This window comes from Sphaeramia orbicularis, chromosome 11 (assembly GCF_902148855.1).
Source record: "Sphaeramia orbicularis chromosome 11, fSphaOr1.1, whole genome shotgun sequence".
Lineage (NCBI taxonomy): Eukaryota > Metazoa > Chordata > Actinopteri > Kurtiformes > Apogonidae > Sphaeramia > Sphaeramia orbicularis.
Genome location: NC_043967.1, coordinates 51,712,758 through 51,725,921, shown reverse-complemented (window position 1 = coordinate 51,725,921; position 13,164 = coordinate 51,712,758). Strand labels below are relative to the sequence as shown.

At 36.8% G+C, this 13,164-nt stretch overlaps 1 protein-coding gene across 2 annotated transcripts; it reads right to left on the bottom strand.

Moving 5' to 3' along the window:
* Positions 1–4,460: 4,460 nt before the first annotated feature.
* On the bottom strand, positions 4,461–9,064 carry LOC115428397 (predicted GPI-anchored protein 58). 2 transcript variants are annotated; one of them, XM_030147429.1, is made up of 10 exons: positions 8,467–9,064; positions 7,560–7,621; positions 7,130–7,156; positions 6,987–7,019; positions 6,632–6,664; positions 6,069–6,101; positions 5,853–5,882; positions 5,733–5,762; positions 5,616–5,651; positions 4,461–5,247 (listed from the first exon to the last, which is right to left on the bottom strand). In XM_030147429.1, exons 1-10 carry the CDS (start codon positions 8,475–8,477, stop codon positions 5,003–5,005), a joined length of 540 nt encoding a protein of 179 aa, XP_030003289.1. In that variant the 5' UTR covers positions 8,478–9,064; the 3' UTR covers positions 4,461–5,002. The 2 variants fall into 2 exon arrangements, with proteins under 2 accessions (XP_030003289.1, XP_030003290.1); XM_030147430.1 differs by lacking the exon at positions 6,632–6,664.
* Between the last annotated feature and the right edge of the window lie 4,100 nt (positions 9,065–13,164).

Below are 13,164 nucleotides of genomic sequence, written 5' to 3'. Positions count from 1 at the left end.
ATCTATGAATATGTCGGTGTCATCAGCAAAGAAAAACTCCACTGGTGTTAAGACCTGGTCATTCAGTATATTCAGGTTCAGGTGAACTCATTTGATGGACACATAATGTTGTGAACCTAGACCCGACCAACTGAACCAACCCCAGATCATAACACTGCCCTCATAGGCTTGTACTGTAGGCACTAGGCATGATGGGTAATCACTTTTATCACTGGAACAAGTTCAATCTGGACTCAGAACACATGACATTTTACCATTGAAACATAATCCAATCTTTATGCTCTGTACCAAGTAACGGCTGTTTAAGAAATGAGAAGCTGCTCACTGCATCAGGATTAAAGAACTTCATGGCAGTAATTATTTAACCCCTCACAACTGAGACAAAACCCTATTTATGATGTAGATGAGAAGACAGAACCATGTCTGTAAACCAATAAAAAACCCCACATTACACTATTCCTAAACAGCCAATAATTTGGTTTATGTGACTTTATAGTAACATATTGTATTGATCGCTATTCTTTAAATTCTTTAAAAATACATGTAGTTTAACAAATAACAATGGTTGGAAACACTTGGTTTGTTATTCAGTGAATAATATATTTTATATTTTTCTTCAGTTTTTTCTTTTGTGATGTAATAACCATTGCATTTATGATGAGCTTTTATGAACATCTACATCAAAGGTGTCAAACATGCGGCCAGGGGCCAAATCCGGCCCACCAAAGGGTCCAGTCTGGCTCCTGGGATGAATTTGTGAAATGCAAAAATTATACTAAGAAATTAACAATCCTTTTAGTTTAGGTTCCACATTCAGATCAATTCAATCTCAAGTGGGCAGGACCAGTAAAATACTATCATAAGAACATATAAATAAGGACAACTCCAAATTTTTCTTTTGTAAATGTAAATATTTTCATTTTCACACTAAAACAAAATATAATTTCGTAAAAAAATATATAAATAACCTGAACAAATAAGAACAACCTGAAATGTCTTAAGAGAAATAAGTACAATTTTAATAATATTCTTCCTGTAACTAAATGTTTTGTGTGTTTGTAGATTCACTATGATCTGTAAGTTCAAATGTACATGTGTAAATGATAAACTGAGGCAGAATATTGTTAAAATTACACTTATTTTTTAAAGTTTGTTCATGTTATTCACATCTTTTGAAAGGATAGTTTGCAGATGTAAACCTGTTCATAATGTAAATTTCCTTTTTTCAGTCTAAAAAAATTGAGATAAGTTTGGAGTTGACATTATTTATATATTATTATCTTATTATTTCACTGGTTCGGCCCACTGCAGATCAAATTAAGCTGAATGTGGTCCCTGAACTAAAATGAGTTTGACACCCCTGATCTACATGATCAGTGAATTAAACAGGGGGAAAGACATCAAAATGCAAAATTCAGAGGACAAAATTATAGTATATGATGATAAATCAATTAGGAAAGGTTAAATGTAGAGAAAAATTCATTTGATAGATAGATAGATAGATAGATAGATAGACAGATAGATAGATAGATAGATAGATAGATAGATAGATAGATAGATAGATAGATAGATAGATAGATAGATAGATAGATAGATAGATAGATAGATAGATAGATAGATAGATAGATAGATAGATAGATGTACTTTATTTATCCCAAACTGGGAAATTACTTTTTTTTTTTTTTTTTTTTCAGATAGAACATTTGGAAGTTGCCATAAAAATACCTTTAGGTCTTTAATATTTCATATCACTATTCCACTCCTTTTCATTACTTTAAAGATGATCTTTACGGACTGAGAATGAGCTGGTTTGAAGTATCACACCATAAATGTCATATTCTTTGGTAACTGCTTGTAAAATGTCCCATAATCCCTTTCTGTCCATCTCATCTTGGTCTTGGTTGAGGATGATCTTAACTCAAATACAGTGCAATGAAGGATTGTCAGGTTTGCGTTACAGTTTCATTTTGACACGGTGGTTGTTGTGTCTTATTTTTGCAGAGGCGTGATACAAGGTAAATCCCACAACAAGTGTGTAAATAATCACAAAACCCCACAATGTGTCTGATGTGTCTGAAAACATGAGCAGATGAAGTGAGTGGAGGGGTCGCCTTAGGACAACGACAAACGCAGCAAAAACACACTCATGAATCTGTCGGAGTGTGTGACTGTGTGCATATTAACAGCCTCTAATCAGGTGTGTTTTCAGTCCCAACAGCCTCAGGCATCACAAATGAACCTTATTTATGTAGAAACACATTGTGAACACAACAAACACACAACACTTCGCAAAGAGTCTCCATCAATACACATTATCACTGCACAATACACTGTAATCACTACAAACTATCACTATTATCGATGTATTAGTATTGATTATTGATTATTATCAATATCTGAAACCATAGAACTGAAACAGATGCACCTTGAAGGTTTCAGACAGAGACAGACTTTCAGTTTGTGTCTGTTGGTAGGTTTTGTGATGCATAGTTGTTGGGTGGAAGTCGTTGCTGCAGAAACAAACAGAATAAAAGTATTGTTTCCCCCAGTGCTGAGTCAGTTTACACACTCACCTAATAATAATGGAGACTTTAACGGAAGCAGAAAAGCTAAGTCAAGAAAGTAACAAAGCCTCGTTTCTGGGAAAAAAAAGAATAGTTTTATCCAGTTGTGTTGAAATAAACGCTGCAACTAACACTATCATTATTGCACTGGTATTAAAGTAGAGTTCTTTATATTCTTTTAATCATTTTAATATGCATATTTTAGTATTTTATTCTCTTTTTTCATAATTATATGTTCTTTTTAGTTTCTCTGTATTATATTCATTTAATATTTTGATCTGCTGTTTATACACTTTGTTTTATTTCCCTCTGCATGTTTCTTTTATTAATACACAGCAAATTGAGTTGCCTTTTGAATTCACCTTTTCTCATTTCAAAACTCACCTGCCGAAAATCTAACTTTGTCTTAATAATACAGAGAATATCCAGCTTAAAAATGCTGAAAAAGTAAAACAACAAAAGAAACAAAAGAAACCGCTGTAAATCATAATGAAATAAAGATGTAGAAAAAGATACTAAAACTAAAAAATTAAAACTAACTAAATAACATCTAAATAGTATAAAGCAACTAATAAATAAACAGCAGAAAAATTTTCAGTATTGTAACAGTCTCTCCATATATTAACTATAACACTATACACTAAACTGTAACAATATTAACTCTGTCTTAAATAAGTATGCTTTTGTTGCTTGTAATTAAAACAACATAAAACAGCAATGAAAGAAGAAATATAAACTTTTTCTCCACTATTTTCACATGATCTTCTTTAACCACCACTATTGTTATTTTACTGAGTGTCCAGAAGTTTCCATTTGTCTCAGATAGTGAAGAGGTTGAGAAAACATTCAAAGACATGATGCCAGAAGAATTTTCAATGTATCCTTGGTTTTTGTTTTAGGGCTAAAAACCATAAGTCGTGTAAGAAGATGGAGGAAGTTTAAAAAAAAAGAAAAAAAAAAAGAAGTTTTATTTTAAATATTTTCTTTAGATAAAGTGTTTTATAAAAGTCTAGTACTGTTTACTAACTTTGTGAAAATGTAGAAACCAAACAACATGACATATTTGAGACAGAGGTAATGAAAAATTTATACGATAAACTAGAACTCTAATTTTGACTTTTAAAAAAAAGAAAAAATTTGTCTAAAATTTGTTTATATTTCTGAGAAACTGTCAAAATATTTTTCTCTCAGGACGTATATGGAGAACATATAAAATAGATGTATTGTTTGTGAGACGTGCATGACTGTTGCAGTGACATGTTTCATCCTGTGGAGGGAGTCTGTGAGCTGCAAGTCCAACAGGGAGCTGAAAAAAGCCCAGTTTTAATCACAGAAATGTTTAATCTGTTCGAGTAAATGATCGACTGGATGAACAGGCAGCTCCGATTGGTTCGTTTGGTGTTAGCCACTGTGGCTAATAGCTAATGCTAATGGATAATGCTATGGAAGTTTATGTTAACGATGACACCACATTTCAGAGGAAAATGTACTGAGACCTGAAGGATTTGGCTCATTCAATTTTTTTTTTTTTTTTTTTTTTTTTTTTTGCGATTGGATGACTTTTTATCATTTATCTGAAAAGTCTACATCTCCACGACGGAAATGACATTTTGTCCATGTGATCAGCTGAAGTCAGAAAAACTCTACTGAGCATGTGCAGAAATCTGGACTATGAAAAAAAAAAGTTTCCATTGTAGTGGAGAGGAAAATATTTACAGCAGAACAAACAATTTGTAAAGTGGAAGAAAAAAAAAGACAGATTATACATGTACACACAATACGTCAAATGGCATCAGGAGCTGAGACATGATGATCCAACCGTGGACTCATACCTCTGGTGGTTGGATAATGTGTATTGTGTAACGTTAACCCAAAATTCAGATTAAGATTTTCAAATTCAGAGTTTAACTTTATTAAAAATGACAAACGTGAACATGTGTGTGGCAGGTTTACATTTATGACATTATACGTGAATAAAAACACAGACATAAATCGGGATAAAAACTCACAGATTCATAAACTTGCAAATTCACACATTCATAAATTCACAAATTTATAAAGTCATATATATATGTATAAACGTCTGGGCTCTGCTCAGGTCGGTAGTTTTCATTAAACAATGAACGCAGAGACTGAGGTGAACAAATCTAGAATTAGTCAGACAGACGACCAATCAGATGCCTCGGCCTCGGCAGGCTCCGCCCACGCAGACTGTGAACATGCGTGTAAGTGTTGGTGTTTTTGTCGTGTCATATGTGTGTCTGAACATGTGTGATGATGGTTTTAGATGCGTTTGTGCGTTTGTTACACATTAGTGTGTGTCCATGTTTATGTATCTTCACGTGTGTGTTTCTGTGTCTGCGTTGTACAGTTTGTCTCTTTGTGTGTTTATGTGTGTTTGTTTGTTTGTTTGTTTATATGTGCGTCTATGTTTGTTTTTAGATCTGGCGGCGTCCAGTCCTGGACCTCCTCTTGGATGATCGGTTTCTCACTGCAGACTTTGGTTGTGGAACAATGGGTTGGACGGGGTTTTGAGGAATGGGGGCGAGGCTCCTTTGGTTCTGGGCGGGGCTTTGGTTGACCTGGGCGGGGCTTTGAGGTGGAAGGGCGGGGCTCTGAGGTTTGGCTGAACGAGAGCTGATCTTTTTCTGGCCTGCTTCTTCAGAGTCGGAGTTGTCGTCGTCTAAAATACAATTCAGAGGTTGATTAAAGACGGACGCAAACATCACATCAGGTGTTTGCTTATGATTCAACCATTCAAAATGTTTGTTTTTGTGTATGATTTTGTTGTTTTTGAGACAATCACATTTGTAGGTTTGTTTTGTTTATTATTTGGTCAAATGTGTAACAATGTCACAGGTTTGTTTTGTCTTCCAATCAGCTTGATTGTGTGATAAATGTATGTTGCTGGTTTATTCTGTTTAAAATTTGATCATTTTTACAATAGACATGGGTCACATATTTGTTTTTGTTCATGATTTGATTGAGGGATAATCACATGTCCAGATCAGTTAACTTTTTTATTTGTTTGTGATTTTGTGCTTTTCTTACCATCATCTTCTTCCACACTGTTTGCAGCAGCAGGTTCTGAAAATATCAACAGCAACTTTTACAAATAAGAACTCGTGAAAATGAACCAATAAAATGTAGGAAAACAAAAGGACGTACCTGGAGCCGTCACCTGATTGGCTGCTGGAGCTACAGGGAAACACCATATTAAAAACAAATGAGTGTGTGAGAGAATGCAGAATAAATGTATGGATTAATGTATGAATGGATGAGTCTCACCATCTGGAGTCTCTGAGCTGCTGCTGGAGTCTGAAAACAAAATCCTCATCAATATAATAATAATAATAATAATAATAATAATAATAGTAGTAGTAGTAGTACTGAAAATCTGAACAGGTGATCATGTCATCAGATCCTGAAATCTAGATCAATAACCAGATCATTATCAACATCCTGATCTTGAATCAGTAACGTGACAGAAACATGGTGTTCTACCTGAAGGTCCTCCTGCATTAAGCTGAGATTCATCTGCAAAACACAACATATGGAACAACACAATACAATGGAAGGATTAAGATCAATAAAATATGAATGATATAGCATTTAATTATTATATAAATATTATGAAATTGAATTAAAATTAGGTGATATTAAACTGTGCTTCCTCTTTAGTTTATCACATTGGCCACTAGATGGCACAGTAACACAGGAGTGTAAATTCTGATTCTACTGAGAATTTAGCTGTATTAAACAGAGTAAAGTTTAAATAAATACATCAAATATAAAAATACATTTTCCATTGGATTTAATGAAGTTAATACTAATCTTTGAGAGGTTGGTTTATTGCTGTTATTGCATTTTTTTGTTTATATTATTATAATATCTATGATACCTAAAATAACCATGACCATGAAACACAATGAATAAATTAATGGTGGGTCAGCATGACTACTAATGCCATCAGTTAAGTTATTGGTTTATTAATACAGAGCATCATCTGGGTCTTTTTATTTGTTATTATTTAATGCAGTGGAACATCTGACTGAGTTCAGTCTTACCAGGCTGATCAGGGGAGACAGCATTCATGCTCTCTGCAACAGAAAGATAATAATAATAATAATAATAATAATAATAATAATAATAATAATAATAATAATAATAATTGCTCTTTAGATTGATAAATCATGCGTTTCAGGCTCTATGTGGTGCTGGCGACAGTAAATGTGATGTTTATTTTTGTACAAGCCGAATAAAAAACGTAAAAATGAATGAGGAGAAACTGTTAATGTCATCAGAAGTTGTGTTACTGTTATCTTAATGTGGTCTTATTGTTGTACTACTGCTTCTTTTATATTTTTTTAAAAAGGTTTTTACATGAAATAAATAAATGAATGAATTAAAATTTTGACCGACCTGTTGGAGCTTCATCAGACGTTGAGTCTTTATCTATAAGAGACAGACACACAGGTGAGAGGACAGACAGGTGGACAGACAGGTGAGAGGACAGACAGGTGGACAGACAGTTGAAAGGACAGACACAGAGCTGACAGTCGTACCTGTTGACATGGCTTGGATCCCTGCATCTGAAAACATAAAGTTAAAAAATGTGAACATGTCAGCTCATCATCAGTAATGATATAATTTAACACAAAGTGACTTAATGGTTTCCATGGTGATTTACTGTTATTAAATCTTATGCTAATAAAAAAGAAGGCATATTATTACAACATCTATTTTTTGCTCCTCTTTGGACTAGCACCACAGCTCCCTGTTCATCTTATCCATATTTGCTCCTGTTCGGCCTGTATTGATAAGAAGTGAAAGCCTTTCGCGTTTGTTCCATTGTAACATCATCATGTAGCAGCAGTTACACCTCGGCCATGTTGGAAAACTGTTGTCACCTCTTTGCCTTTACACTCTTTGATTCTGTTAATCCATTAATAATCAATACTTGTGCTAGTACTACTAATAATAACAACATCCCACCGTTGGAGTCCAGGTCTCCCTTCACCAACACAAACAACAGGGAGAAGAGAAGGACAACGTTCCTGTAAAACAAACAGCATTTTCAGTCTGAAAACCAAAAAAAAAATCTCAAATATCCAATATTATTGAAGAATATAAACACTGCATTTTATCTACACTCAGTTTAGTCTGAATTGGTACTAAAGTAGTTTTATTTTAATGAAATTACTTTGCATTGAGTTAGCAATGAAAGTCAAACAACTGTATTAGACTTCAACTCCCAGAATGCATTTTAGCAACATCATTCACAGAGCTTCACATTCTCATGTTTCTACAAAGTCTAATGTGTAGGTTGGTAAACTGAAGCTCAGGAGAGAACTGGACCTAAGCTTCAAACTGTTTCAACAAAATGTAAGGTCTGTAATTTCTTAGTTTGGGATAAATAAAGTACATCTATTTATCTATCGATCTATAATTTCTAGAGGGACGTTAAGGCCTCTTCTCCATGGCAACAGCAGCTGAGGTTCATGGGTATTGTAGTGCATAGAGTCAATCAATCATTCCCTCTACGCGACCAGAGTTGTATCAGTTCTTATTATGTTTTACAATATCTTTAGTTTTTCAGTCTGGTTTTGTCTTCTGTAACACATCACATTTGTCAGTGACATATTTTCTGTTTTTTTTTTTTCTTTCTTGTTTTTTTTGTCCTGATCAGGGGAAGCCATTAGGGTCGGTCCCTTCAATATTGACCCTGTGAGAACCACTGCGAGTCACCATTTTGTTAATATTCTTCATAAAAATCTTGTTCAGCACAGACACAGAATGGTATAAATGTTTCAGATGACATCAATAATAATATCAATAATTTAAAAAAAAAAAAAAAAATCAATCAGATGTAATGATCACAGATGGAGGTGATTGGACGTACCTGGTGAGCATGTTTATGAGGTCAGACAGGTGCTGGTTCAGTTCAACAGGTGAGCGTTACCGTGGTGATGTCAGGAAGTCGTCTGCCTCTGAGCGTGTGCAGAGAGGCTTTTATACCTGCCTAAATGTCACACAGGTGTGTGTGTCTGTGTGTGTGTGTGTGAGGTTCAGGTTTCTGCATTAATGTACGGCCGGAACACACGCACACGCATGCACACACACTCACACTCCTGTATTTGTGTACCTTTGAGGACCTGAATACAAACACAACAGTAGCTTTAAAAAACATAAAATCTGTTCATAGCACTGATAAACTTCTCTTATCAACCTGTGGATCTTACAGGTCGACCCATGGGGGCGGGCTCAGGAAGTTTAAAAAAATATCTTGAGTTCAGGTGAGAAAGTATTATAAATAAAATTGATTTCAGTGGTCTGATTACCAGTCCACCCTCTGTTCCTCTTCACTTCACACAATACAGGTCATCTTCTGTCTTAGATATCAATCATCTACACTCAAGGGATTCAAAAACGTGGCCCCAGTTTTTGAAAATTTTACAGGACCAATTTAAGATGTAATAAAATAACAGGAAACAGTTTGTCCCTGATTGATTTTTATTGTAAATGTTATTATCATACTTAAAAAAAAAAAAATCATAGCATTACCGTAACAATACATTCAACATCTGTATTTAAATAAGTATTTATATAAATACCAAATTTCTTACATTCCTTTTCTCACTCATTTGCAGTTTTTCTACCTTTCTTCTTCTCTGCACTTGTTGTACGTCGCTGCGGTTAACTGTGAAATTTCCCCACGGTGGGATAAAGAAAGTCTTGTCTTATCTTATCTTATCTTATCTTATCTTATCTTATCTTATCTTATCTTATCTTATCTTATCAGCACCATCAACCATCCCACCATCCCAACTGAGTCCCTCCTGGCGCAGATGATTTCTAACGGTTGTGGGATGTACAGGCCTGTTGTAGGTGCCAATGGTCTCTGCTGCTGTGGTCGTCACTGTCTGGAACCTGTCCCCAGAGATGCTGGTCTTAGTTGCGGGTGGTGATCTGTGGTCGACCAGGGCGAGGACGGCTGGACCACTGTGCTATGACGAACAATCAGAGTCCTGGTGACTTGTCTAATGGTTTGTCCTGCCTCCAGAAGACTAACAGCCCCATCTCAGTCTTGTTCTGCCGGTCATGGCGTTTTTGTGGAAGTCATTTTTAACCAAGATTTCATGTCTTTTTATAGAAGTGACTCAGTTTGGTACAGCATTGGAGTCACTTGGATTACAATAATCTGACTGCTTGTCCACAGTCATTGCGTTTAGACTCAAGACTACACCCAAAAACAAGTGACATTTGACGCAACTTCTGGAGTTGAAAATCTGCACACTGTCTTTTCTCATGGTGAGAGTACTGAAAAATTGGTCCTGAAAAAATTCTTGTCTTAATCCCTTGAGTGTGCATTAAAGGGGAACTATGCAAGATTTTCATCTTAATTAAACAGCGTCAAAGTAATTGTGGAGGTTAAATGGGTTTTTACGGGGAGAATGGAGGCTCTCCGCCTTCCCACTAGCATATCTAGGGCAGAAGACACTACTTGTAAGTTCTCTGCTACCGTCCTGATGGCCTAGATCTCGTCTCTCTTGAGAAACAGCATGGTTTATAGCACTACGACACAAACACGCCCCCAGCAAGGTACCACCGGCTAGTGTCATAACACGGACCATTGTCAGTATCTCATTTAGACAATCAATATGAGTACCTGAAGTGTATTGCATGTTGTCATCGAGTAAAAAAACAATACAGGGTTGCAAACTGTAATCGTCATGTCAACTCAGCTTTTCTGAGCTCCAACTGAATGACAACCAAAGGTAAAATATTTTCATTCTAACTCATTGCCTACCCCGTCAATACTATTTACAAAACGGTGCTATGTCAGCTAATGTAATAAACATAGCACCAAATCATATAAATAGCCTATGATTCAACTGAGACAGGCAAAGCTTAGAAAACACAGTCGACATAATTACACAGTAAAGATCATTAGCCTTTCATTCATTTTCTGTAATCTCTTGTTTATGACAGATAGGACTACACAAATATACACATCGTTAAACTTATATGTAAAGTTACCCACCTTCGTAGACATCGCTCCAAGGACTGCTTTCTTGTCTCTGGCTTCATTAAAAACAAATGCACATGGTCGCAGGGGGATGGTTAGGCGTGGGTTTTACGACAGTGAATATGTACTTCGAAACTGTAAGGGGAGCTCCCTAGAGAAAAATGCTAGAAAAACAGCGAAGAAGAGCCAAAATGGTATAATCTTGCATAGTTCCTCTTTAAATGTGCGGGAGACTTTTGTGAACCATTTTTCATCAAATCCATCAAACCTCAGTCATAGCCTAAGTATCACAGATCTCTAAGTCTTTCTGTGATTACTCACTTGAATCTCTTGCATTACGGTGAACAATTTCGAAGCGCCATCCACCATAAACAAAACGTATAATTACAAACAGAGCCAGTTGGTAACTTGGGCATCTTTGGAATTTTGTCACGATGTGCATTGTGGGAAAGGGAGGCTCATGCAGCTGCCTGCAGCAGCAGTGTTCCCGCATCGTGTCTTTAGCAGCTGCCGCTGTCAGGTGGCTGCGCGAGCCTCTGTTTCTCACAATGCGTGTTGCGACAAAGTTCCAAAGATGCCCGAGTTCTCTCCTGGCTCGAACATAAACACACGTTTTGTTTATGGTAGATAGCACTTCAAAATTGTTCACCGTAATGCAAGAGATTCAGGTGAGTAATCACAGAAAGACTTACAGATTCGTGATACTTAGGCTATGACTGAGGTTTGATGGATCTGATGAAAAATTGGTCACGAAAGTCTCCCCCGCCTTTAATGAACTAAGTATTCATGTTTTAAGCCCACATACCCAGAACAGTCAGTCCACAGCAGCATCTGATCCATCCAGTCCCAGTGGTGGAGAATCCCAACTCCATAAAGTTAAAGTCCTACCATGTATTTGTTCCAACCACTCACTGAACCAGCCCATTTTGATGAGCACAACTCCTCATCCAGGTAGATGGGATGGTTAGTGGAATCACCTGTGTTAAGTGAACAGGTGGAACCAATACATGGCAGGACTTTTACTTTATGGAGCTGGGATTCTCCACCACTGTCCAGTCCTAATGTCAGGATTTATGAAATACAAACTCCTACTGGAAGAATGCATGGTCAGCGTTGGGGAGGTGTGATACTCTGACCTTCATGTCTTCTGTTTCCTGTCCAGGGTTTAGAATGTGGGACAACATCAAACAGCATAATGTTCTGGAGCAGTGGAGGTGGAATCTATGATTCATCAGTGACCATCACAGACCATCTGCCAAGACAGAAAACCAAAGGCCCGTCTCTATCGGTCATGTGTATGTCTGTACAAACACGATGTATGAAGCAAGAAAATAAAAGATTGTATGTATAGAAACAATACATATCAGACAAACATTCATTCATTTTCTGGACCGTTCAGTCCTCTGGGATGCTGGTGAAGTTGGGGTACAAGCTGACGTATACAGACCAATGACCATACTCTGTCACATTCAGGTCATTTTGATGTATCAGTTAACCTGTTGAGGTGCATGGCTTTGGACGCTAGGAGAAATGGTAAGTGGTCTGCACTTATATAGCACATTTTTTACACCTTCATGGTGCCCAAAGCGCTTTACAAAGCCTAACATTCACCCATTCATGCACACCCTCATACACCAGTAGGTGTATGAGTGCCAGGCCCTACTGGGAGCAAGTTAGGGTTCAAGTGTCTTGCCCAAGGACACTTGGACATGTGGACATTCAGATCCAGGATTCAGACCGCTGAACCTTTGGTCACTGGATGACCTGCTCTACCAACTGAGCCACAGCCACTCATGGAGAACCATGAAAGCACCTGTGCAGACATGGAGAGAACATTGAAACTCCACACAGAAACATCCATGATGGTTGATGCTGGGACTGAACCCAGGAACTTCAGTAAATGTTTGCAAACATACAAATAAATGAACAATGTACTGTATAAAAATCTACACATGTAATAGTATGTCTAAATCCCTGTTTGCTGTTTACTGGTGCTACCTGTGAACTTCTGGTAACTGGTACTAATTCCAGAGATTGTCTGCGATCTTAATTTTATGTCAATCTTCCTTGTCTTTAATTTGTAAATAATTCCACTCCATACTCCCTCCCCTCTACCAGTGAACCCAGAGGTCCTGTGATATCAGTCTCATGCTGATTGACATCTCTGTGATTTGTTTCCTCTGTGGATTTATTGATCCTGTTCCATGGTTAAAGACGATGAAGGCTGGATGGTGATGGAAAGGAAAGTTTTAAAATGTTTTGGAAGTAAATTCAGAAGGTTCATGTCATGATGTATCACAGATGTTCACTGAAGGAACAAACTTAAATCTGTCAGAAAACTGAGCTGAATAGAAGGTTAGAGTTCATACATGATGAGCACTTACAGTTATCTGTAACTGATGAGCCTGCCTTGGACAAGGTAAGATCCAAGTTATGTAACCCTAACTGATACAGTGAGGAGCTTCTCACTTCTGAAACAACCATGTCAGAAGATGTATCCTGGAGTTGTGGAAAATACGTAACTCCCATAAGGGTCAGACTATTGGCCTACATTAGCCAAAGAAAACAACT